The sequence below is a fragment of the Dicentrarchus labrax genome, unplaced genomic scaffold (assembly GCF_905237075.1).
Source record: "Dicentrarchus labrax unplaced genomic scaffold, dlabrax2021, whole genome shotgun sequence".
Taxonomy (NCBI): Eukaryota; Metazoa; Chordata; class Actinopteri; family Moronidae; genus Dicentrarchus; species Dicentrarchus labrax.
In genome coordinates, this window is record NW_026136713.1 from 15408106 (window position 1) to 15433392 (window position 25287).

The 25287-nt window shown below is 40.6% G+C and overlaps 6 protein-coding genes across 6 annotated transcripts; 1 reads left to right on the plus strand and 5 right to left on the minus strand.

Annotated features, from left to right (window-relative positions):
- Positions 1-1594: 1594 nt before the first annotated feature.
- foxi3b (forkhead box I3b) lies at positions 1595-3935 on the minus strand. The gene is made up of 2 exons (XM_051421169.1): positions 3112-3935; positions 1595-2920 (listed from the first exon to the last, which is right to left on the minus strand). The coding sequence occupies exons 1-2, from the start codon at positions 3710-3712 to the stop codon at positions 2343-2345; spliced, it is 1179 nt and encodes a 392-aa protein (XP_051277129.1). The 5' UTR covers positions 3713-3935; the 3' UTR covers positions 1595-2342.
- A 957-nt stretch (positions 3936-4892) lies between these two features.
- Positions 4893-8228, plus strand: syce3 (synaptonemal complex central element protein 3). Its single transcript, XM_051421174.1, has 6 exons — positions 4893-4906; positions 5191-5299; positions 5402-5706; positions 6028-6127; positions 7071-7198; positions 8045-8228. The coding sequence occupies exons 1-3, from the start codon at positions 4904-4906 to the stop codon at positions 5584-5586; spliced, it is 297 nt and encodes a 98-aa protein (XP_051277134.1). The 5' UTR covers positions 4893-4903; the 3' UTR covers positions 5587-5706; positions 6028-6127; positions 7071-7198; positions 8045-8228.
- On the minus strand, positions 7210-10736 carry lcp2b (lymphocyte cytosolic protein 2b). The gene is made up of 14 exons (XM_051421170.1): positions 10580-10736; positions 10178-10240; positions 10033-10079; positions 9700-9762; positions 9584-9612; positions 9464-9504; positions 9114-9306; positions 8924-9019; positions 8742-8822; positions 8563-8647; positions 8391-8439; positions 8087-8161; positions 7743-7889; positions 7210-7575 (listed from the first exon to the last, which is right to left on the minus strand). Exons 1-14 carry the CDS (start codon positions 10655-10657, stop codon positions 7450-7452), a joined length of 1173 nt encoding a protein of 390 aa, XP_051277130.1. The 5' UTR covers positions 10658-10736; the 3' UTR covers positions 7210-7449.
- A 2169-nt stretch (positions 10737-12905) lies between these two features.
- Positions 12906-14911, minus strand: LOC127375214 (protein Wnt-8-like). Its single transcript, XM_051421172.1, has 6 exons — positions 14803-14911; positions 14680-14713; positions 14465-14594; positions 14003-14128; positions 13711-13853; positions 12906-13619 (listed from the first exon to the last, which is right to left on the minus strand). The coding sequence occupies exons 1-6, from the start codon at positions 14868-14870 to the stop codon at positions 13062-13064; spliced, it is 1059 nt and encodes a 352-aa protein (XP_051277132.1). The 5' UTR covers positions 14871-14911; the 3' UTR covers positions 12906-13061.
- A 236-nt stretch (positions 14912-15147) lies between these two features.
- LOC127375213 (protein Wnt-8a-like) lies at positions 15148-17663 on the minus strand. The gene is made up of 6 exons (XM_051421171.1): positions 17435-17663; positions 17289-17322; positions 16985-17123; positions 16481-16606; positions 16227-16369; positions 15148-16039 (listed from the first exon to the last, which is right to left on the minus strand). Exons 1-6 carry the CDS (start codon positions 17503-17505, stop codon positions 15473-15475), a joined length of 1080 nt encoding a protein of 359 aa, XP_051277131.1. The 5' UTR covers positions 17506-17663; the 3' UTR covers positions 15148-15472.
- Positions 17664-20806: 3143 nt separating this feature from the next.
- Positions 20807-22926, minus strand: tmsb2 (thymosin beta 2). The gene is made up of 3 exons (XM_051421175.1): positions 22765-22926; positions 21533-21637; positions 20807-21258 (listed from the first exon to the last, which is right to left on the minus strand). Exons 2-3 carry the CDS (start codon positions 21630-21632, stop codon positions 21221-21223), a joined length of 138 nt encoding a protein of 45 aa, XP_051277135.1. The 5' UTR covers positions 21633-21637; positions 22765-22926; the 3' UTR covers positions 20807-21220.
- Positions 22927-25287: the final 2361 nt, after the last annotated feature.

The window sequence follows — 25287 nt, forward strand, 5'->3', positions numbered from 1 at the left end:
ACTTCTTTCTCTCTGACTTTTTTTTTATAAGATCCTCATCCACTCTGTATATATATTTATATAAAAGATGATCTATTTGCATATGGATTTGGCACAGTCATGTTTCATGGATAAGTTCTGAGGTTCATGGTGCAACATGAGGCAGGATTTTTCACACAGTTAAATCAGATAGGCTTGCAAGTCTGACACAATTAATAAAGCAGGACTTTATGATCCAAATGCAACCTCATCACTTGTTTTGAATCAGTTATGCAAATTTTGACAGGTTGACCCCCTAACCTTCAACCACTAATACACTTTTTCAATTGTGCCAGGATGTTAAATTCCACTTGATCTTGGTTTCAAGTGTGCGTTCTTTTTTTCTTTCCTTTTGTGTTTAGTGTAAATGACTGTCATGCTGCCTCTGTTTCAGGGTAAATAAAGGCCTGAGGCTACCATCGATCAAAGAGTTTATGTTTATTTAAATAAAATGGGTGCAGGACAGAATAAAAGCCTTGTAAAATGATACAATTCTATTAACCACCTTTTAACTTTTAAGCAAAGTAGAAAATATCTAATTACTAATTGGATAATTTAAGAAATTATTAAATAAAGCTCATATATGCAGTTTAGCGGGGGAATCATGGACTGGACTGAACACTGAATAATGTGTTCCATGTGTTTGAAAAGGAAATATGATCTATGATCTCATGTCGCTGTATGGACTGTAATTGCTGTATCAAGACATACAACAAACAGCAATATATTATTAGTGTCATGGATACATCATAACCTACAGATTATTGTTACTGCAGTGCATCTGACTTATTGTATAAATGTTCTGTTCCACATCTGACATAACTGTTTTGTAATCTTTATATTTATGCTAACTTTATGAATGCATATACCTGTATAAAAATTCCCTTTTAAGTACCTTTTTTATGATGGCAGTCACACTAGAAAGCAAACTATGACTTTCTTTGTTCTGTGCAAACCTGTTTCTCCGTGAATATGGCAATAAAGCTTTATTTTGACTTAACACAGCCATATATTGCTTGTCCAGAATGTTCTTAGTTAGCTTAAAGACTCTCCACTGTCTGTGCAATTGAATAACTTCTGATAGTAGTGGTGAAATTCATCCTAACAGTCAACAATTATGAATTGGCATGTCGTAAACTGTGTTGAGTGACTGTGTTTATCTAGCAGTTAGGTAGAACTAGCAGTTCACACATCAGCATCTTTTACTGATTTTTACAGTTGGCCCCCCTCCTGTAATTAAGCTGCTTGCATCCAGTCAGCAGTATCTGTGTGTGGCTGGTGTGACAGAGAGGGATCCAGTGTCTGGTGTAGTGGAGAGCATGGGAATGTGGATTTTCACCGTTTAGGAGAAGCAGTTAACTATCCATCACACAGAGATAAGGTTACACCAACATGCAGGTCCTACCCTACTGGTCATCGTTTTTCAGAACTGTCAGTGAGAACTTATTGTCTTTCTTTCTCTTTCTGTTTTTCTCTGGGGGGATGGGAGGATTGTCTGAGAGAAATCATATAGCCTCCTTATTGCTCCTGAGTAACAGCTATTCATTATTCTTCATAAAAATAAACTCAAATGCAATTTTAGAACTCTAAAACCTTTTATTCATATCAAAAACACAACATACATAATATATACCATACATTAGAAACCCACTTTGCACAATAACAGCCAACAAACCAACAATATAAATGTATAACATTACACAACACATTGACATATTTACAAAGTACAATTATCACTTGAGTATCAGACTCCAAGACTGTAAGTTCATCAGATTGTTTAGTTTTAATTCTATGAAAAAGGCAGAAAGTCTACCTTTTATCTTTTGTTGATTCTTTTAGAGCTGTGTCTACACACACACTATGTAGACAATGGCGTAATTTAACTACTCCTCTAAATGTGCTGTCTGAGCGCTGTATGGGTGATACCATCAAAGAATCACAGATAGCGTGGTGTGGAATGGCCTGATGTCAGCAGATCAGATCTAGGATCTGTTAATAATGAGTCAGATCTGATAGAGACTAGCTTTAGTTAGAATAAAAGCTGACTGAGGATCTGATAATGAGGCTGACTGTGGTTTCATGGAGTCACACTCGTAGCTCTTTGCAGCTGACTCAGCTGTTCCTGTGGGAATCAAAGCCTTCTTACTCTGCTGTCACGCTATAGTGATCTCAACCGTCTCAGTCAGCGCAAACATACTTTGTGTGTATGTGTATGCGTGTATTGTCTTTCACAACAGAACCTCTCTACAACAAAAGAGATCAGACATGTAAAATTTCCTGCCAAGAGTCTTTTCAAACCAAATCTTTCCCATCTTAATGTCTTACTAAACCTCTGTGCCCTCACGATGATAGATGATTCCTGTCGAGCCCAGTGTGGGGTAGAAATGCCCACTAGACCCACTGTACTGGCTGAGGATGGGGCTAGTGTAGCCTAGGGAAGAGTGGGTGGGTGATGAAGAGAGCACAGGGGGACCAGGCACTTGCGGTACCCACTCTGGGCCACCTGAGTTGGGGGAGTAGCTACTAAAGCTTCCGGGTTGAGTGGGTCTATGAGGCCCATCTAAAGGAAGGTTGATATGCAGGGGCCTGCTTAACCCATCGCCTCCCACCTCACCGGCTGCTCCGGCAGTCACACCAGACATCTCGGATAAGAAGCTGCTTAGACAAGGTGCGGGACCTGACGATGAAGGGGAGGGGATCCTGTCCGCTGTGGGGGAGATGTTAAGGTCAGTGTTGCCAGAGTGTTTGGGGCTGCCCCTCTCGCTGTCACCTGACTCTGGAGCCCCTGAGCCGCCATCACCACCGGTGAGGTGATCAGACTTTCTCTTTCTTTTCCGGCGGAAGTTTCCGTTGTCAAACATCTTTTCACAGTTTGGGTCAAGTGTCCAGTAGTTGCCCTTGCCTGTAAGCACATAGAGTTGATGAGTTTCAATTAAAGTTTTAAGAATGACAGAAAACACAACAGCATATTGATTCAATAAGTAAGCAATATAATAAAACTGTAAATAGAAATGAATTTAATTGATCATATTAGTCTTAGAGAGAGAGATATTCAAAGCAAAATAAATAAGTAAAATAAGATACAAATATTACCTGGATCATCCTCATCTCTTGGTACTTTTTTGAAGCAGTCGTTGAGTGAAAGGTTGTGTCTGATTGAATTCTGCCAGCCTGCTTTACTCTTGTTGTAGAAAGGGAAATTGTCAGCGACGTACTGGTAAATCTGACTCAAGGTCAGTCTCCTGTCTGGCGCTCCGTGGATAGCCATGGCAATGAGAGCGGAGTAGGAGTAAGGTGGCCTGACCAGCTTCATCAGGTCTTCTTGTGAGGGTAGAGAGAACCAGCTCAGCTCTCCTCCTGGACCCCCAGCTCCAGCAGGACCCAGGTAAGGCCTCTGCATGCCGTAGTGCTGAGGGACGAAAGGAGGGCCGGGGTTGCCAGGCGGACCGGTAGTAGCCAGGTACGGCGGTGTGTTGATGCCGGAGCCGTTGAACCAGAGGTAAGGGTTTGAAGAGGAGGTGGTGTAGTCGCTCAGGTCGTAGGAGGTCGGCGTAGTGCGCTGAGGACTCGGCAGTGAGGGAGGAGGGTAGTAACAGTCACTGTACATGCTGAGCTCAGGGGGCTCCTGGCCGAGGCTCGGGAACTGTGGGCCACACCGAGGAGGAGACTGGCCCTGGGCCTCAAATGAAGACATTGTAAAATTTCTTCACACCTCACAGAGTCTCTTCTCAACCCTTTAGTTGTCCTACCTTTCTATGCCAAACTCTTTTCGTAGGGATGTTGCCACTAAAAGTCCTTTTCTTGCTCAGACCTTTGCAAGTATTTGAATGTGAGCTGATCCAAATGATGGCTTCAAAGTTGTAGGCTACTCTTCTCCACCCCTTTCTTGTCTGTTTGCCCTTGCTTAATGTCAAGATGTCACCTGTCATACCTGCTTTATCTGTTTCACTTGAAACGCCCCCTGTCTTGTTTGATTGGTTGTTTTCGCAGGTGAATTGTCTGTTCCTGCTTTCTCTGGTTTTTTTTCCTGCTGTCAGCTAGTTCAGTTCCTTGAGGGGGTTTTGTTCACCCTCAATTAAATAATTTTCCACTCAAGTGATTATTCCAACATAAACTCAGTTCAGTCCTCTGTAATTTTTTGATGATTATGATGCAAATTAAAACAGATTGAAATAATTCAGTTTTTAGTTTTTTAAATGTAGTTTTTATCCCCCCCTCCCCCTGCATGCTACTCACCTGGACAGGTTAGTTGTTGTGAAGACTGACTTCTTATACAGTAACAAGAGAGACAATTTTGTGAATACCTTAGCTAATGTTTTCTTATTTAATCGCTATGAACAGTTATAATATTTAATGGTACATTAACATTTCATGACATGCATTTTTTTTTTTTTTACATTAATTAAGTTTTCTGTAAAGCTTGGGCCACGCTTAATAAAGAAGAAGAATTATGATGAACAAAGCAATAATATGTATTGAATTAATGAATGTTTAAATTTAAACCGGGTTTAGCAGAAGTATTACTAATTCTGAATATATCGTATTTTGATATTATTTAGCCAATTGAAATGTAGCCTCTGTAACTATAGGGGATTTAGCCTATTGTTATTATATATTGATCTAACGTTATATGTAAAATTACTCAAATTATACTTTTTTATTATAAAGTTCCAAATTTTTGCCAACACAGTGTACCTTGCCTCCAGACAATAACAGGTTAATACACAAATAATTTAAGAAATAATGGTGGAAATTTACCTGAAAATCGTAAAAAAATAAATTTACATAATCTCTTTTGCGCATTGCGTCATTTTTTAAATCCCTGAAATTAGCGCGAGAACTTTCTATTTCAAATTAACATAACGTTAGTGAAGACAAACTTTATATGGTAAGTATTGCACTGTTTTAATTATAGATAATACCTCGTAATTGTATAGACTATCGATTAAAACAGTGTATTAGTAAGTACTGTTGTTCCTCTTCACAAACTGTTATTAATTAGAATCCTAATTTTTTATCAGAAACTAATGTTACCATGCCAACGGTAAAACCGCAGGACCTAACAAGTTAACGGCAGGAACGGCTAGCTGGCGTTAGCTTGAGTTAGCTTTTATCGGAGGTGTTTCTGTGAGTAACAAGACAGCTCATAAAAGGCCGGTTTTTAATTGTTAGATGGCCGGTTCACCTTCGTACCCAGAGCTTCCGCGGAACAGCAACGACGACGAGTTGGAGCTGAACAAGGACTTGGAAAGAATAATTGAAAACGTTGAAAATATATCAGGTAAATTATGTTAGCTTCATTTTATAGCACGGTGTTAAGACTGCTGTTTTTTTTTTCTAATTTGGCTGCATTTTCATCGTCATATTTTCCGTCCACCTGTAGTGCAGCTGACTTGGATGGCTTATGACATGGTGGCACTGCGCACCAGCCCCGAGCTGGGGGCCTCTATGCGGAAACTGGAAGAAGCTTATCGCCGATGCAGAGCTGTTGTCTGTGGAGACCAAGACCAGGAGCCAAGGAGGAGCAAATGTCACGATCCTGCTGCCACAACACTCACTCAGATGTGATGTTATTGTCAGTTCATAAGAGGAAACGTGTGTTAAAGCAGTATGAAATTAAACTGTATTTGTGTTGGACTAGTTATCATATAGGGGAGGAATTTCTTCTGCTCTCTCTGCATTAAAACAGTATGTTTCATTGAGTAATGTGTAGACTTGTTGATTGTTGTTGACGTTAACATGGCCTGCATTGTGTTTGTTTTGTCAGCACTGAAGTGTTGGTCTGATTTGTTTAACCTGTTGAATTAAATAATAAAATGTTTAAAATGAGAATGTTTTCTGTTGTTTTTTTTTTTATAGACACTGACTTACATGTATTGCAATTCATTGTTTATTGTTCTAATGTAATTATATGTTCAGATTTTCATTTGAATGTTACACCAGCATTGATAATTGCATTCCAGTTTGTTGTTTGTTGTTGTTGACTTAGCCTGTTCTGTTCTTTTCCAGATGGAAAACACAGAACAAGCTACCCCAACTGCCTACATTGATGTGGAAAACATACTGAGAGGGCTGGACTCCTTGTCTAACTGCATGGATCAACTGGCATGTATGTATGACTGTTTATCCCCATCCCACTCCCTTGACACCGTCAAAATGTCAGTAAGCATCAACTATACCAGTAACTTAAACTTGATCGATTTGCAAATATGCAAAGCACGTGATGTAACTGTTATACTAGATCTACAATGTGATAGCCAAAAGTGGATTATTTTACACCAACTGCTGCGCAGCTTAGCCTTGCTTGTAGTTGTCAGTGGTGCAGAGTTACGGTACATGATGCTACATGATGTCTGTCAGATCACACTCTGCTGATGGGCAGATAGGAGTAACTGAAGGATTTTACACACATGGTTGTCCTTCAGACCATTTGATGTGAGATATGATGTTGCAACTTCTTTTTTGCCAGAGGGGACAGTTGCGGGCAAAAAGGCAGTCAAATCTGTCTGCTGGGTTGTCTTACTTGATTATATCTATCTCCTTACTTTAATAGCTCAAAGCCTGGAAACAAACACCAGAGGTTTGTTATATACTAAACGTTGTAAGTGGGAGGATTTGCGATGCTGTGAAAGTTGATGCTGTGTCCCCCTTTTTTTTAATACTATAATGTTTTGGCATGTAGTATATAAGAAATTAACCTACTTTACCATTTTATACTAACAAGAAATAATAAGACATGCTTGAACAGATGACAAGTCCAACTTAAGACTTGAGAGAGCTCTTGCCAAGAAAATTATATTCCCAAGTATTTAATACTCTGTCATTTAGTTTTTTATATTTGGACAATAGTGTAATATGTCTAGTAACACAGTGAGTACAAGTATTGTTTTCTAATAACAAGGCCAAATAGATAGGAATTTAAGTAACTGTTAAGTACTATCGTCCTTGGTGTGTATCCTTACATGTTCTGCAATGTGACTTTTATACATCAAAGAAACGTGTTGACTTGAGGCTGTTTTGTTAAAAACAAGGTATTTGTGTTCTGCCTGCAGTGCGAACCCAGCTGAGACAATGTGATCTGATCGTTTATGTTGGCCACCCTGACAAGTTGGCGTCTCTGAAAGTCCAAGAGGCACCGAAGCAGCAGCCTCCTGCACGACCTGAGGCGTGAAGAACAGAGGTAATGCTGTGTCTGGAAAACATAGTTTAATCAAATATACAACCGTCTGCCAAGTAAAAATCATCCTTATTCTCTAATTCTGTTTACTAAAAGTACAAGTTACTAAAAACAGGAATTGCATAACAATGACCTTTGTGATTGGGAAAACTGTGACATTTGTTCGGATGTTCCTAACAGGCCTCCAAACAAGCCACATGTATCCATGCACACAAATTAGCAAACACCCACATTAAGCTTGGTGTTGGTGCTGGTCAGAGTCCCGCAGGGTGCAGCAGGCAACACTGGCTCTGCGCTTCAGAGCTCGGGTCTGTGGCATCAATGAGCAGCAACGGGGTGTGTGTGTGATGGGTAATCATCTCCTTCACTCCAGGGAAACTCTACAGCACAGCAGCATACAAAAAAGATGACAGGGACCTAATGACGCAGTGCAGCATAAGTCAGCAACAAATGCTCCCCAAGGCGTGCTGCAAGATGGGAACTTTTCACTTTACTTTTTCTACTCATTTTAACATGGTAGATAATGGTATCATCATTTTCAGTTTACCTTGTTGTTGAGGCCATTGCCGAGGGAGTAAGAGTTGCCTTGGTTACGGATCTTAATGTTGTAAACCTTGCCTTGTTCCAGCAGCATCAGGGTGTAGGGGTGTTCTTCTGAGCCTTTTGAGCTGTCCCTCACCAAGAATGTCCCATCCTAAAGACACAAAATGTGGACAAATATACATACACAGTTTAATATATAATATTGAAAATAAAATCCTGTGTGATTTCATCTGCCTGTTTGTGTGTGTGTGTGTTGTGTGTGTGTGTGTGTGTGTGTGTGTGTGTGTGTGTGTGTCTCTGTTCCAGGAAGAGGAGAGTCAGATATGACCATGAGAGGCAGCACCTGACCTTGTTCACCTCTCTGAGGGCCATGTCAGCTTCATATCTGGTCAACCTTCCTCCGTACCAGCTGGGATCCAAACCCTGGATGCATCATAATAAAACAGTCATAGTAAGGACTAAATAAACTCTCATTTACCTTTTGCATCGACTGAAGTATGTTTTATTTGTGTTCTTTTTACAACATCGCCATCTGCTGTTTCTTTTTCGAAAGTACTCAAAAGTGTGTAATTGCACAGAAAAGCTCACCATTAATATCATGTCTGTTCACAACAGTATATGACTAAATCATGATTCCACTTTTGATTATCACCTTTCTTGGTCCTGGTATAGCAGGTGCTGTTGGCACTGGAGGAGTTGGTCTGGCAGATGACATGGAAGACAATTATATATAATTATGTAATAATTAAGACAATAACACTTTACTAATTAGATTTCCGAGAGTGAAGGGCCTGGCTAGACTCAAATTATTCAGGTTGGCCTACCTGCTGGACACATCTGGAGGTTTGGGGGTTCTCGGTTTAGCGAGCTTGGTGCTGAATGAGCCTAGAGCCTTGATAGTGCCGCCCTCTTGTGGACATGAAGGGTAGTGTGAAATAGAATAGAAAAACGTGTGATTACAACATTTTGCTGTTACAAACACAACATAATAACCGGCACATACTTGGTTTTCTGATGTCTTTCTGAGATGGACCAGGTTGTCCAGGCTTCTTGCTCCTGTCAATTTGCAGATTGGGTAGATTGGCTGGTGTCAGGAACAGGAAAACACATTTTACACAAGGTTTAGATTGTCAACATCATCATCAATAAATCAGGTGGTTATGGAGTCATTAAATGTACAGTCACCTGGTGCTTTGAAAGGTCTCGGACCAATATGGTTCAGTCTTGGTGGATTTGGAGGTTTTAAGATCCGTTCAACAGGGGATGGAGCATGGACAGGATCTACCCGCATACATGTACATATTTATAACATGAACACCAATTCACCAAAGTAGCAGATCCACTGATATGTTTTCTCTGGGTTGCTTTCTGTTACCTCTGTGGTGACCGTCCGGAGGTTGAGCCACCTTTAGGTGTCGAGGTGGCTTCACTATGTCTGCAGTGAAAGGCTTCCTGTAGTTCTCTTCACTGGTTTCGTCACTGTCTTGTTCCTCAGTCAGAGCACAGATGTAGCTGCCTTCCCCTTCCTCCTGATGTGGCCCCTCATAGTCATGATCACTGTCACTGTCCTGAGCACAGACCAGAAATGACACAAGTAGTTCAACTATTCTGTTATATGCTACATACTAAGTAGTTAAGTTGTCACTTGATATTAACAGTTTACTTTGACCCTGAGGTATGTATCTGTCTGGGGTCGCATTTATAAAACAATAACTTTTTACTTACAAACTCATCTGAGTTCCAATCTTCCTCCTCTTGTACAAATACTGTAAACAAATAAAAAAGAATAATATCAGACCTAAGCTTCATTTATCAGTGGCATAATGAAACCCAAGTGTCCTTTACCTTGCTTTGGATGCTTTTGTACTTTTGATCTGCGAAAGATAAATATAAAAAGTTAAGCAGTATTTAGTAACAGTAACACACAGTAGAAAGTCTGTAATAAAAATCTGTTTGCTTACTTATTACCAAAGGCCTTCTTCTGCTCCCCCATGTTGATTTCATTTTGGATCTTTGTAATTATTCTATAAAGATATAAAACCAAAACTTTAGCAAAATATTACATATATATGTTCAGTATTACAATATTACTCTGCACAGCTACTTGTGGCCCAAACCACCACAACCTTCTACAGCCTAATGCAGATTATGCAATGTCAGAGAAGATATAATCTCTTATGTCGTGTCATACATATTACTGTACATGGCCACAGTGAGTTTTTATGCCTTAACAGACATTTGTTAATGGATTGTTTAACTGTATTTTGGCTGGAAAATATTTCAGTCAGACTCACGGGACAAAAAGGCTGGGGAACACTTGAAGGTCACACTCCGTCATTTGCTGGATGGTGTAGATTTGAATAAGAAATAGAAAATAAATTGCTAAAAATGTGTATTCCAGAATAATAAATAAGTGTAAAAGTAGTTAGACATTCTTACCATGAACTGTGCTCCAGTTATGCTGCCCTTCATCACTACTCTGTCACTGCCTGATAACTTAAGCTGAGAAGATGTCAAACACTTTTAGTGCGGGAACATTTTTACTGTATGTTTGAAGTTACATAATTGTATGAAAATAACGAAGTAGCTCGGTCATCACGTTCCACCTATTTAAATTTTGTGTTTGGAAATATACTGCATCAAAATGTGACCAAGAATTACACAAGACAACAAATGTTGTCGAAGTGGGTAAACATTGACTTTTTGACCATTACTCAAGCAATATTACATCAAGTTTAAAATTAACTTAGCAGAAAAAAATATACTTCAGTAAGGTACTTGCAGCTACAGAAGATATAAAAATGTTTTATTTCAACCTCAGGCAACTCTTTTGATACTCACCCTCCTCATGTAGTCAGCTAGACTTCGGGGATTCCATCCCATCACCTCCATTTTAGAAGGAACATTGTTTGAACTCATGCTTGTCTCTTTTAAGTATCACATCCGCCCGAAAAATGAAGGGTTTACTGACAGCAAGACCTTTTTGTTTTGCTCTCAAAGTCTTCAACATACCTTCTAAAATGAAAGTTTAGAATGACCTCACTGACCTTTAAATAGGCATACATGTGGTTTGTCGTCTGTTTGTCGTTTCAGTGGTTGTAAAGGACTTGAGACATGATATTAATACACGCACGCACTGCAAAGTATATCTCATCTCTAAACATAGAAGCTGTTCATTTCCTGTCACTCACCTGCGTATGCTACCACAGGCATGTAGCTACATGCCGTGCTTATTATTTAAGTTTGTTCTAACTTATGTGCCTGATTTTTGAGATGGAGATTTCTTAAACAATTTTGATGTGGAATGTGTTGCTCGAGACCTAATGCCTAATTATTTACATGCACAGATTGATATCGCTGCATATTTTTTTGGAGTCATATTGTGTCATTTGATTCCAATTCATAACATAGCATTGTTGGAGGAGCCGCAGCCTTTCCTGTGTCAGGCCTTTTGGTATCTCACACCCAGGTGAGAGAGGAGGGCAGCAAAGAGAAGGGATGATCAATCACACTCAGATCCCCCTAGACCCCCAGGCATGTCTGGGTGAATACATGAGTCCTCCTGGGGGGTCCTTGTGGGAGATCACCCCCTCCCCTCTCTGTCCCCCCCCCCCAGGAAAGGCATGATACTGCCACTGTGTAGGAAGCATGAAATACTGTTGCAGGATATATAAGTGACACCCTCCACAGAAATGACACTTTTTAGGAAAAAGAGGGTTTATCAGCCGACACAAATGGAAGAACAGATGTGGTCATTTGGCCCAACCAAACAACAACAACAACATCGTTTGGGACCAATATGGAGCCGATAATGTACTCAGTGGATAGCAGAGATAAGGGGTGGATCGGTGATGGCTTCCAGTGGGGCAAAACCTTCATTAACACACAGCAGGGCAGCATGGGAAATACAGGACATCCCCAGAAGCAAACAGACAAATGGGAAGTGGGGAGGTTTAGTGTTTTGGTCGTGGGAGGATAGTGTTACTCTGAGTGTAGTGGTAGTTTCTCAGCTTTGCTGTGAAACATTTCCTCTTCCAGAAGATAATTTTGTTGTCAAAAGTACATTTACCCAGTTGTGTGTGTGTGTGTGTGTGTTTAAGTGTTTCTAATACAGTTCAGATGCCTTCATTAATCAGTAGCTGTGAGCTAATATGTCAAATTTTAAACAACAAGCACTGTTAAATGGAAAAAGTGGACTCCACTGACTATAATGATGCCAGCGATCTGGCATCCAAAGTGACACCAGTTGATACTGTATAATGTTATGATAACCCATGCTGTAATTTCTCACTTCATCTTGTTATTTACTGCCTCTATAGCTTAATAACTGGTGTGTAAAGATAGTAAAACAGCCTTGTTTCCAGCCCCCCTTTCTGATAGACTCCCACCCCTTCACCCCCAGGCACAGACCCCCTTGTGTAGGTAGTATCCATGCCATCACTCACTTAGCTGAGACAGTGGCAGATTTATGACACGTCCAGCTGAGAGGAAGATTTTTGGAGATACAGGGGGTAGAGGGATGAAGGAGGCAAATGAATGGCTCTTAAGACACAGATAGGCCAGTGGGCGGAGACAAGGCTCCTCTTAGACCTAATTACTTGCAAATTATAAGATTAGAAATTAACTCGCAAAGGAGGAATGTGAGTCCTCTCTCTCCTGAAATCCTCACTGGAATTACATTGTAATATCTGGACCCCAGTGTGACCCAGTTTGCCGAGAAACAGTAACTCGAAGTTTGGCCAAAATGTCAGCTACTCTGTTTCCCCTCACAGGCTTTGATGTATTATGGAGCATTTGCATTGCCTGTGGGATGTGACAAAGAGTGGGATAGCTGCGGTGCTCCGGATTATCAGGCCAAATATCTAACTTGTAGCGGTGGAAATACTTCCCAATTTGTCTTTCAAAGCCTCGCTGCTCTTTGAATGAAATCAATACACGTTGACATCAAAGTGGATCAACGCCGGATCAACACCTTGGCTAGGTGCGAACTGCACCATGTTATCCATGTAATCCTCTGTTAAGCGTATTCAGTCCATTCTTATTCTAATGGTCACTTGTGTGCCTTTTTTATAAAATCCAAAAAGCCTTTATTAGGTCAAATAATCAAATGTTTAGTAGTTATTGACTGAAATGAAGACAAGTATTTTATTTTTTAACTTTTATTTTAATTAAAACAATATTCATAAATAGACACTCAAGTATTTATACAAGGAGGAGTGAAAAGACATTAAAAGGAATAAAAAGTGCAAACAGACATTTAACATCTTATTTAACAGACTTGATTGTGACAGGTAACCATACCAAGTCTTATAAAGTTTGTTTTTCATTTAGGTCCCCGGTATCTCCGTCTAAAGCCGTTTCCATCAGCACCTTCCCTCCTGGCGCAAACATGTTTCACTATAACCTGAGAGCAGTCGTCGCAGTTCACTGTGCAGCACCAGTGGAATTTGCAGTTGCAGCTGCTCACTACCTCCGTGCGTCTCTCTTCCACCTTCAGGCCGCATTCGTGGCACAACCTACGGCAGCTGCGCCTCTCCCACTGGGTTAAACCCTCTCCGTGCTGCACACACTCCCGGCCTTCAGTGCCGTACAGCCCTAAGCTGGTGTTCCTCCTGCAGTAGTCCGGGGAGTCCTCCAGGTAGATGAGCTCTGTCGGCGCGATGCTGCCGAACGCATCCACGATGGCACCTCTGTTGTCCGCGCTGTTGCCAGCCCGCAGGCGCTTTTTGTCGATGTCCAGTTTTTGGGCTTGACTGTGCTTGATCTTCAAGTAGTTGCCGATTTCTCTGAAATCTGACAGCTGAGTCCAGCAGGTTTGGACACTGCAGCTCTCAGACATGCCATGGCATCTACAGATGCGCCTCATCGTTGCCTTTACAGCCTGTTGGAAACCATGCGGGGAAAGTTCATTACTGCCAGCGACTTAAAGTATGTAATATCAGATAAATGCGTGTAATGTGAACATAACTTACCAGACGACCAGCTGCGTTATTATGCAGGTTGACAGCAGCCCTGGAGTCCTGACCCGTCTCCTGCGCATCCACGTATTGTTTGGAAATCCTCTCCCCGAAATCCACGTTCTCACTGCAGCCACCCCACAACCAGCCACGGCCGCCTGCACACAACATGTCATTTAAAATCAGATCACAAACTTTAACCCTAAAAAACAAAGTAAATATTTAATGCTTATAGATAGACATACGGTTTACGTCCACAACATGCCACAATATTCTTATTCAGAATGTTTTTTGCTGAGAACCTCACCAATATTTCCGTTCTTGGAGACATCACAGCCGCAGTTGTCAAGGTCTCCCAGACTACAATTCCTGGTCAGAGTGTACATGACTCCCGCTGAACTGATGGCGTGCACGAAAGAAGTCTCTCTGGTGGCTGTCAGTGGGAGGAAATGGGCAATCACGTTTTATAGCGTATATGCATTTTCAAACAATAATAATAATAAAAACTAATGGGCATAGATCTGACTATGCAACAGGAAAACGTAACATAAATATGTAACTAATAGGCCTACATTCCTATTCATTTGTAGACCCATATACATATTTTTTTGTGTTTCCATTTTGGTGCATGATGTCCTGTGTTATTGTATGGAAACAGTAGTACGATATTTACACATTTTACGCATACATTAGTTTTTTCTTCAGCATTTTTGGACCTGCATACAGAACAAAATGAAATAACTTTAGTCTGTTTACGATCTCAACCTACCGCGTTTGAGTCCTTTGAGCTGAGTTGCACTTTCGGGACAGTTCCATCTGTCCCACGCAAACTGGTGTTTGCACTCCTCTATCCCACTTTGTGCGCCCACCTGCACGCTTCTTGCATGGGTGAGGTAGGCCTGCAGGAAGAGGCAATTTATTTTTTGACCTTATTCACATTAACTTAACTTCTCTGAGTGATTCAATCAAGTATTTACTATTTACCTTGGGTCCCGTCATAAGAAAGTTACTTGCCACCCTGAGAGGAAAGTAGAGGAGAATGAGATCAATTTCTCTCTTAAGTGTTCACATACAGAAAAGACATAGACAGTATAGATAGTCTCTTACCATGCATGTCCCGGACACATTTTGTATAAAAGAGGCAGGAGCCAAAACAATGAATGCATCATTTTCATCTACAGTGTTAGCCTCAAAATGCAGATCTAGTTAGTTTGACCCTGTGTGCTGCAACTTTCTCTTTTATTTGAGTGAAGAACAGATGGAACTCTTGTTCTTTGTCCCCGAGGTCCGAGAAACCTGATTGGTTGACGGGTCCAGGAAACGCCTATATGCGCACATCAAAGGATGGCATTAGGTGACAGTTTGATTTTCTTCCCCAAGGCTGTTACACCAGGGTACCAATATACAAATAAAGCAATCATGTGCAACTGACAGATCAGATCGAGCCATCCATATCGTAGAAAAATATTTATTAGGTGACATTTTCAATTAAAATACATCATATAAAATATTAGACAAATTTCAGACTTCACAGAAGACAAACCCAACAAATACGACCAATTATCCCCTAAACACCAACATAAACGAATGAGCATGCGTAGAGAGCTTGGTCCTCAAAAGACCTAAATTGATGTATATACAGAATCAAATCAGTGAGCTAAAGTGCATTAAAATGTGTGTGTATAATAGATAAATATGAAAATGGAATTCTTGTCATACACAATTATACCTATTAAAGTCCATAATGATGATACTGGTTCAATGCAACAAATGGTAATTAGTTATTGCGCGCACGGTGCCTGCGCTTCGTTTTATTATGTGGTTTTCTTCCACCTACTTTACGTGCACAGTAATATTTAGTAACAACTTGCGTGCATTTGTCACACTTCACTGTGCAGCACCAGTGAAACTTGCAGTTGCAGCTGCTGACAACCTCAATGCGCTTCTCCACCACTCGAAGGCCGCATTCATAGCACAGCCTGCGGCAGCTCTTTCTCTCCCACTGGGACATATTCTTGTCACCCTTCAGACACTCCCGCCCTTCTGTGCCCTGGAATCCCAGGCTCTGGTTCTTGAGGCAGTAATCAGGGGAATCCTCCAGGTAAATGAGTTCCGTCCGGGCAATGCTCCGAAAGGTGTGCGCAATGGCTCCTCTGTTGTCTGCGCTGTTCCCAGCCCTCGCAGGCTTCTTGTCCATCTCCAGTTTTTTCGCATGGTCGTGCTTCATCTTCAGGTAGTTGCCTACTTCTCTGAAGTCGGCTAGCTGCATCCAGCAGGTTTGGATGGTGCAGCTCCCAGACACTCCGTGACACTTACAGGCTCTCCTCATGGTAGCTTTGATTGCCTGCCAAGATAGTGAGAGTGTTATTGAAAATGCAAACATAAACCCTGCGCGGCTTTTTTGACTCCAAAACACCTCTTTTCCTCCGCTGGCCTGGGTTATTGTTAGATGTCTCATTTTGAGACCACAGCCCATAAATAGTGACAACTAACTTGACTATAACTCCAGTAATAGTGAAATCATATCTTACCAGTCTACCCGCCTCGTTGTTGTGCAGGTTGACTGCTGCGCGCGAATCCTGCCCACCCTCGAGGGCGTCCACAAACTGTTTAGAGATCTTCTCTCCAAACGCCACATTATCACTGCAGCCTCCCCAAATCCATCCTCTACCACCTGAGGATTCAAAAATGCACATTGTTATTTAACTCGAAATATAAAAGGTCCATCTCACGCAGTTCAGTCTAATTGTAAATAGGCCACTCATAGAATAGAATAGAAATGTACCTGTCTGTCCAATTCTGGAGTCATCGCAGCCGCAGTTGTCAAAGTCTCCCATACTACAGTTCTTGGTAAGCGTGTACATCACTCCGGCCGCGCTGATGGCATGGACAAAAGACGTCTCCCTTGTGGCTATAATAAGTGACAAAGAAAGTAAACCACAATGTTATACTTTGCAATCCAGTATGGTACCACAAATGCGCAGTGGCTGCAATCCAATGCTCTGCGTAAAAGGCACGTAAGCCGTGCGTAAAGGCATTAGATTTAAAGGGAAACAATGTTGCATGGGCATATTGGGTGTTTTATCAGTTTGGTTCCAGCAAGGAATTTAAGTTTATGTTTCTGTCTCGTCTCCATGGAAGCCAGAGGGCACACATTCGTCCTCTTTGCGTTGAAGATGAACTTTGCGCTTCAGTAAAGTTGACAGTTGCTGGAATTTAACTCACTACCACACCACCCCACTGCTGCATGTCATACCTATACACACATATATTATTTTAGATTTCTTACCACTTCGAAGGCCATTGTGTGTGGATAATTGGAGCGTATTTTCTGGGCAGTTCCACCTCTCCCACGCAAACTGGTGTTTACACTCATGTATTCCACTTTGTGCGCCCATTTGCACACTGCTTGCATATGTCAGAAAAGCCTTGGGAGAAAAGAAAAGGGCATTGTTAGTCACTATTCTATTTAGCCAGCAAGTAAAGGTTGCAAAGTCCATTACAAAACCAGCTAATATATTTGATTTGGATACCCCAAAAGAGGTTTTACGCACTATACGTGCCCAGATAGATAGAGACAAAAATGTATTTACCTTAGGTCCAGTCATGAGGAAATTATTCACCGTCCTGTAGAAAGAAAACAAGACAGCCACGTTAATCCCAGGTGCCTATACCACGAGAAATCAGACATTACACTGTAGAAGTTTTAAAAGATTTCCCCCAAAATTAAGCGACATACCAAGCTGATGCAAACTGATCATGATAGGACGTGGACAGAACAACGGCTAGAAGGAAATTCAAAGGTCCCATAACTGCTGTATTCCACAGGGAGGCCGGTTTTGTTCGTATCCCAGATGTGAATGCCAAGAGAGAAGAAGGCAACTGAAGTTGTAGCCAGAGTCTACGCTGATGATATTTATATGGTCTTGCCCCCTTTGATTGACAGATTTGTCCTGCAGGTAACGTTTCACTGTGAAAATGCATGAACGACGGCATTGATTGCCGAGTCCTATAGACAAATAGGAGCCGTCGGTGCATAAGTGCACTTCAAAGAAGTGACGCAGACAGTTAAACAGCCCCTCATTCATTCACCTGTCGTTCCCAGGCTTTAGTCCCTATACACTCTTCCCACGAATTGAAGCAAATTTAATATATATCATCCCATATGAAGATATTACAAACGGGAAAAAACTGTATGAATCATTTAATTTCACGTTTATAAATGTATAATATAATATTAATATATATAAGTAATGTTGAGAATATTAAAATGATGCCAGGAGACAAATAGGTGAACATCATTATGCGCAGTAAGGCCATTGTAAAACTACTACTGAGTACTTGACACATATCAGCCTCTATATGAATATTATAGTGATTGGGGATTTTGGAGAGTTCCGACCATAACATTAATAAAACAGCACAACTTGATTCCACCAAAAGACGTAAAATAGGGTTCCTAATTATTAAATTACAGTCCTGCATTGGGAAATGCAGTGCTGGATGCCGGCCTGAGGCTTTTTGTGTAGTTGGAAACGTGTGGGGAAATGGCACCAGTGTCCCAGTGGGAAAGACAGCGACTACAAAGCCATAAAGTCTTTCAGGAGCTGATGGTATATAGTCATGTAAATACTACCTCACACATCGGCGACATTGGCATCGTTGTGATAATAGGATAATACATGTTTCCCTGGGAAACAACTTGGTGTGAAAACAGTCTGGAATTTACAAGAATATAAACATATGAGAGCTTTAATGTGGTGACATTTATATTGTAGGCTAGAATATTGTATAGCCCCCCCCAAAAAATGTCCATATATGGGTTTGAGTTGTGGACCAAGCCTAAAAATCGATTAAATCTTATACTGATAGTCATTATAGAAATCTGGGATGATCCATCACGGCTCCATCACATTTAATTCATTATCTTGATTACCTTCCTTGATTTAGGCTCCATAATCACTGCGATCATCAACAACCATCATTGCCAGTTTCTGTCACATACTTACACTGTGATTTGATGTGAGAGAAGTTACCGAGTTAGTGATTAACATTACATTTTTATTTTTTAAATTAAATCGCTTACACTTGTCAAATCCCCTTTAAGCCACTCAAAATCCCTTAAAACAACAATTCACTCAGCGCGGCGGACAATGGGTGGACGGCTGGGCGAGGTCCTCCACACAATAGTGGAGAGGTGTAGGTGAGGATAATCCCTAATAATTAGATATCGCCCACATTCATTCTGCAATATGACTGAAACCTAGAGCCCCTCAGGAAATAATACAGAGCGATTAATAATCAATCTGGGATGCCTCATAATTTGTCCTTTAGCGAAGGCTCCTTTAACGAATTTAATGGGGTAATAACCTGCAAACAATAGTAGTTTATCAGGCTGGGCGTGTTTCAGCATAGGTGCTATATGTCTCTTAAACGTCGAAACTTTCAAGGACAAATCACGTGGGTTGTCAAGCGTTATCGAAATAGATATATTTTATTTATTTGTATTATTAATAATCATCAGAAGTAAGGGAGTCAGAAGTCACCTGTCAAATGCATAACTTGATAAATATATGTGTCATTATAATAATACAGACTAAACTAAAATGTTGATAATAATATTAATCATTGCAGTGCTTTATACTTAATTATTTTTAATGAAAGTTTGTATGATGTGTATTCCAGCTCAACCTTACAGCTTACAGCAGAGGAAACGGCAGGGTCAGGGCCTTTGAATTACACTATGCTTAGAATAACATGAAGTTAAAATGCGCATTAATTGAATTGTCCTAACAGACATTTCAGACACATTAGGCCGTCCAGGGAGCGCTGGTGGCTGATTTATGGCAGTACGAGGTGAGAGAAATAGAGCAATAAAGGCTCAGGAGGTGACAGGCTTGACAGGCAGAGGAAGGGTGGCAGGACTGGTGACGCCAGCCAGAGACATCAGTCAGACGGAGGTTTTAGGTTATAAATGGCCATTGTTGTAGGCTGCTGTTGAATTAAAGAAGTACAAGTAAATCCAAGAAATACTGAGATAATTATAAGTGTATTTAATGATAGTTGCATTTAATAGAAAGTAATAGTAATTGGATTTAATGAGAGTTTTACTTAAAATGCCTCTCTGTCTAACATCTATTATTATATTTTATTTCTAAGTGGTATTTTTTTTCTTCATTGTTGCTTTTTAATTCATATTTTGTCACTTTTCATAACGGTGTTATTGTCACCAATCACCGCCGCCCCCCGCTAATTTCAGCCAATCATATTCCTCCAGCCTCTAGCAGTCTTATAGCAACTGCCAGCTAGGAAGCTAACTCCTGTTAGCTACAGTAACAAAAGATAAACCCTCAGCCCTGTCTTTGTATCCTGCTCCATAGTGTGTGTGTCTTTCCCCTGAAGAGTCTTGATATCCTGACAGATGTTGCTGTTCATTTTCACTGAATGATGCCCAGTATAGGGCTGCAACTAATGATCTGTTGCATTATCCAGTAATCTGTCAATTATTTCCCACATTACTTTTTAAACAGTTAATCATTTGGTTCATAAAATAGTAAAAAAAAATGTCTAAAAGGTTTTGAATTTACTATCGTAGAAAAATAAATTTCTGTCCATTAATCAACTCTATCAATTCTGTTCATAATCAAACATTAGCAGGCAAGCTGCCTTATAGAGTCAGGATGACACAACTCATAATAAGGAACTGAGTTTGAATAATTAATTCATTTATTTTACATTTTTGTTGTAAATTTACATATGTATTTGTATAGCTTTATGTATATGCATGGTGATGTGTTTAATATTAGCCAAATTCAGTAAAGTACACTGAATATGTCTGAATGTGTTTGTACATCTAAAAAAAACTTGAAGTCATAGGGTTTTTCAGCATGAAGACTATTACTTTGAGTCTGCATTCATATATAAGGGTGTGAATTACATCATTTTTTAATGCAATATTTCTTATCCAGGCCGGTTGCACGCGGCTTAGACACATCGTTTATATTGTGTATTTATTCCATGGCCCTGCATGATCCATGCCTCATGAGTTTTTGTACAAGAGTCTGACATTTGCACATACACATAAAGAAACAGCAATATGCACACGACTGACTGGTTTCACGTCTTCATATTTATTTCATAAAGAAAAGTAAAAAGTTTATTAAGAAAACATCCCACATGTTTAGACTCCGATTGCTCCCACGTTTGTTGACACCCCCCACCTCCCCCTAGCCTGGATGCCTGCCTATCTCTCTGTGCTACATCACTACACCACTCCCCAGTTTGGCAATATTGGAGACATGTTAGCTATAGGCTAACAGTGCAAGACAGGCACCCAGGCTAAAGTTTTTCCACCCAAGTGGTAAGAGAGCCCCCTTGTAAGGATGCCATATAACTTTATGGCACCCCAGGGAGCTCAAGAGCACCCTTATCTGAAGACAATGTAAGAGATTGAAATACTGTGATAATCAAAAGAAAGTGCTTTTTGCTGTGGCATCTCAGCTTCTTTTCTTCATGTGCTCAGAAGTCAAGGTGTGGCATCGCCTTTCCTCTCTTGCTCGATGGCTGAGGAAAGAAAAGAAGAAGTAGTTTAGGTCAGCAGTCTTGTGTTTAGTTAATGCGGGAGAGGATGCTGCTTTTGGACATGCTGTATATCAATAATGTGCTGATGTTGCAGCAATTTGTTTTTTTTTTGCTGCTCTGCTTGCTGAGCATGTAGTCTTCTGACAGCACTGGAAGTGATGAGAACCGACTGACAGGGAAATTGTTGCAGGGGGGGATCAGGGATCAAGGCTTCAGTACTGTTCAGAAACCCACACATACACACGGGGGCACTCACTCTCTTTGGTGGGCAGAGGGTTTTTTTCTTTTGTCTCTGTCTTCTTCAGCTTTGTCTTGTCGAAACGGGCAATCTCAGTCATGTCAGGCTTGTCAGACATTTTGGCTGTGAAAGATGAGAAAAAACTCCTGAGCACACAGGTTTGACCTTTCCTGTCAGCCATCATATTGATAATGCAGCAAAACATAAAATATACTGTATGAGACATATTCCGTAGCGTAAGAGCTATGTTTGACAAGTCAAGAGCTGTCAAGAATCTGAATGGCTTTGTCTGAAATTTAAAACAATCTTTGTAAGCCACTGCACATACTGTAAAGGGAGTGGCTACGACATGTGTGGCTCAGACACATCCACATGCATGCCTGTGAGTGGTGGCTGCCTCCCACACATGCTCTGTCTTGATATTCTCCTTTACAAAATGCCTATGTAGCTAACATGTGCCTATTTTTATCCAGCTGTCTGTTCTTTCCTTTGTCTATGCTTTCCCTCTCCGAAGCTGAGGTCTTTGTTCTCTCCCTCTGCATCATCTTTCTCTCTCTCTCTCTCTCTCTCTCTCTCTCTTTCTCTGCATCCACCCCTGCAGCCTTGTGGATCTAGGAAATGCTCCGCAGGCTCCACTGCAGTCATATTTCTGACCTAGCCTCAGGTCTGACTAATCTGTCTTGCACAGCCTGGCCCAGTCACGCCTGTTTGAAGCACTGCTCTGTCGGAGACTGCTGTGGAAATGTGGCAAGCCCACGAGCCTGCAGCAAGTCATTTGCAAACCAAGCTACTGTAAAATTATTCGCACTGGTCTGACTTTGAATGGGGCCTAATATAAACGGGCTGACATAGAAATAGACATGCTGGGCACATGGCCAGAATTTTAAACATTTCGGTTTCTTGAATCGAGGCATACTAATTTCTCAGTTACCCTCTGCTGAAAATGGAGTCTCTCTCCAGCCCTGCCAAGACTTGATATTAACAGCGGCAGTCATAAGCTCACCTTCTTCTTCTATTAATCAGTAAATCTAATTATTCAAACATTTGCTCTATAGTTCCCTAATCATCACCACCATCATCCTCAACATCCTTCTTTCACATCACTTCACAGCTTCCATCAGCAGTCAGCTTCTCCTTATCCAGCCACACCCCAAATCCTTTGTTTGACTCTAGTAAAACAGAACCAGAATAGAGACACACAGACACAGAGACATTAAGAACACAGTGAAGGAGATATGATTCATTCTTACCGGTGTTCCACACAGCAGTGGGCTAAATCCACCAGCGGAGAGAATAGGGAGGGATAGAGACACAGAGATGGAGAAGGGAGAGCGATGCGGAAGCTGAGTGAATCTGCCGGTGTGTGCACGCCTGCCTGCATCCAGGGTGTGGGTATAAGAGGGAGGGAGGGGGAGAGAGAGAGAGAGAGAGAGAGAGAGAGAGAGAGAGAGAGAGAGCTTGGTCAGCCTTCCTCTTGGTCATCAGTATTAATGTTCTCAAGGGAAAAGACTAGAGGAAACCAACCACTGATAGGAAACAGCTGTCCTGTTAAGCTCATCTGAGATTGATTATGATACATTATTTATATTATTATGATATATTATTATGTTTACAGTGTTTTCGCTGAGTACACTGCATGAGATGTTGTAAAGGAAGACATAATCATAATGGTTTATATGATCATTTACATGTACTGTGACTGTGCGTCTTTACCTCTATAACATTCATTACATGCTGAGATTGTGTCAAAGTTATGAGTTTTTAAAGTCAAGTCATGCCTTGTTTATGTTTATGCTGGGAGATTCATTATTTACTTATTTTATAAGTAATGTTTATTTTTAGAAGGACAAGTATATGACATAGACCACTGCCACATACCACAACATTAATAGCCCAAGCTAGTTTGCAGTGCCTGTCCTTACCAGGGCCTTTGACTTCTTCGATACTTCTATATTTGTCATTACACACTGAAATTGGGTCAAAGTAATGAGTATTTATAGAATTAAAGTTAGTATGACAGTTATGACCCATTCTTACAATTCAAAGCACTGTAGAAAACCCTATTTATATATTTTATATTTATTTTTATAGGGATAAGTATATAACCGATGCCACATACCACAGCATTTACAGCCAAAGTTTGCAATGCCCTTACCAGGACCTTTATACAAATACACAAAACTTGACATGTTAATACAAAATATCATTTTTTTAATCTATTTTCCTAAATATAAAAACTGAACAATTAATTAAAGAATCAAGAAAATAATCAGCAAATTTAAATGATAACGAAAATAATCCCTTGTTATAGCCCTACACATAATCATACAGTATATTTCTTATATACTTTATCATTAGGGACAGTTTGGGTTTTTGTATGAAGTGGGGTCTGCATTAAAGCATATTTTAGCCACCTAAAAAAAGCTCACCACAAAATATTATATCTAAATTTCATATCTATATTTAGAATATTTGCACCGCATTACCTTGCTGTCAGACAGCCCTTCCTGATGAGGAACTGAAACTGTTATATCCATCTATGATCTCTTCAAAAGCCACCAGACTCTGCTTACTCTGACAGTAATTTTACCTGTAAAACAAAGGGTTACTGGTCTATTGTGGCCTTAATCAGTTTGTCTGTTTGTGTTATTGTGTGTCTTTGGTGTTTTAACATGTTAGTTTGGATGCAAACTAATGTTAGTTGCTGTGGCTCTAGGCAGTGGTAGACCAGCAACTCCTGTGTTTTGTGAGGTATAATTACTGTTTTTTCAAGCGGCGTAAACTCACATTGATTTTTCTAGGAGGGCCTTTTTTTAAGTTGCTAAAATACATTTTGTTGTGTTGTGGATTTACCGATCTGCATGCATGGCTTTAATATTAACCGTATTTGTCACATCCTTAATTTTGTGACTGATCAAGCGGCTCTTGATTACATCAGGCTTTAATAAAGCCATGATGTGTAGAGCTCATGTCCCTTTGCTGACATCATGAAACCTGCTGGTCTCTCCTCTTTAATCTTCCTAGAGGTACAGTTACAGCCTGCTGATGCAGCTGGTGAGAACATTTATCTCAAAGCAGACAGCTCATCTAACAATAGCATAGTGACGATGAGTCAACATGACCCCAACCCTCGAAATGATACAGTGAGCCAGGCAAGTGTGCACGTAAGGTTCTGGTAAGCACTGTTAATGTGTGACATCACATTACTGGATGACTCTGGGTTTTACTGGCTTACAGTGAGGTCATTAATACCTCTGAGTGCTCTGTAAAGAGACTGCAGCACCACCTGCTGGGTAAAGTCCAGAACTGCTTCTTTTAAGAGTCATTGTAAATGTGGACATCTCAAATTTAAAATGAATGATAACATGCAGCCTGGTTACACTTTCACCAGACATGGAGATTGCTGAACACAATAATCCAAACTAACCTATCTGATGGCACAACTGAGCTAACTATATTCCAGTGCTCTTCCAATCTCCCACCGATTCAGCCTTTCAGACGTATGTTTCAATTGAATTGTTTGTTTCTTCGTGATGATGTGTAGGGGTGGGGTAGATCTTTGACCTTCTCTAAATTTGCCTGAGCCCTCCTATTAACCTTTCTGTTTGAAATGTTATCATATTTGAAGCTTGGAGACAAGATGCACACTGACAAAGGTCAGACTTCGCAGCCAAATGACCTGTCAGAACAGTCAGATACACCACTGCTTGTTAGTGGATTGTAATAGACCAGTAAACCTTTTCTGGGATCAAGTCTGTCTCCGTGCTGTTGGT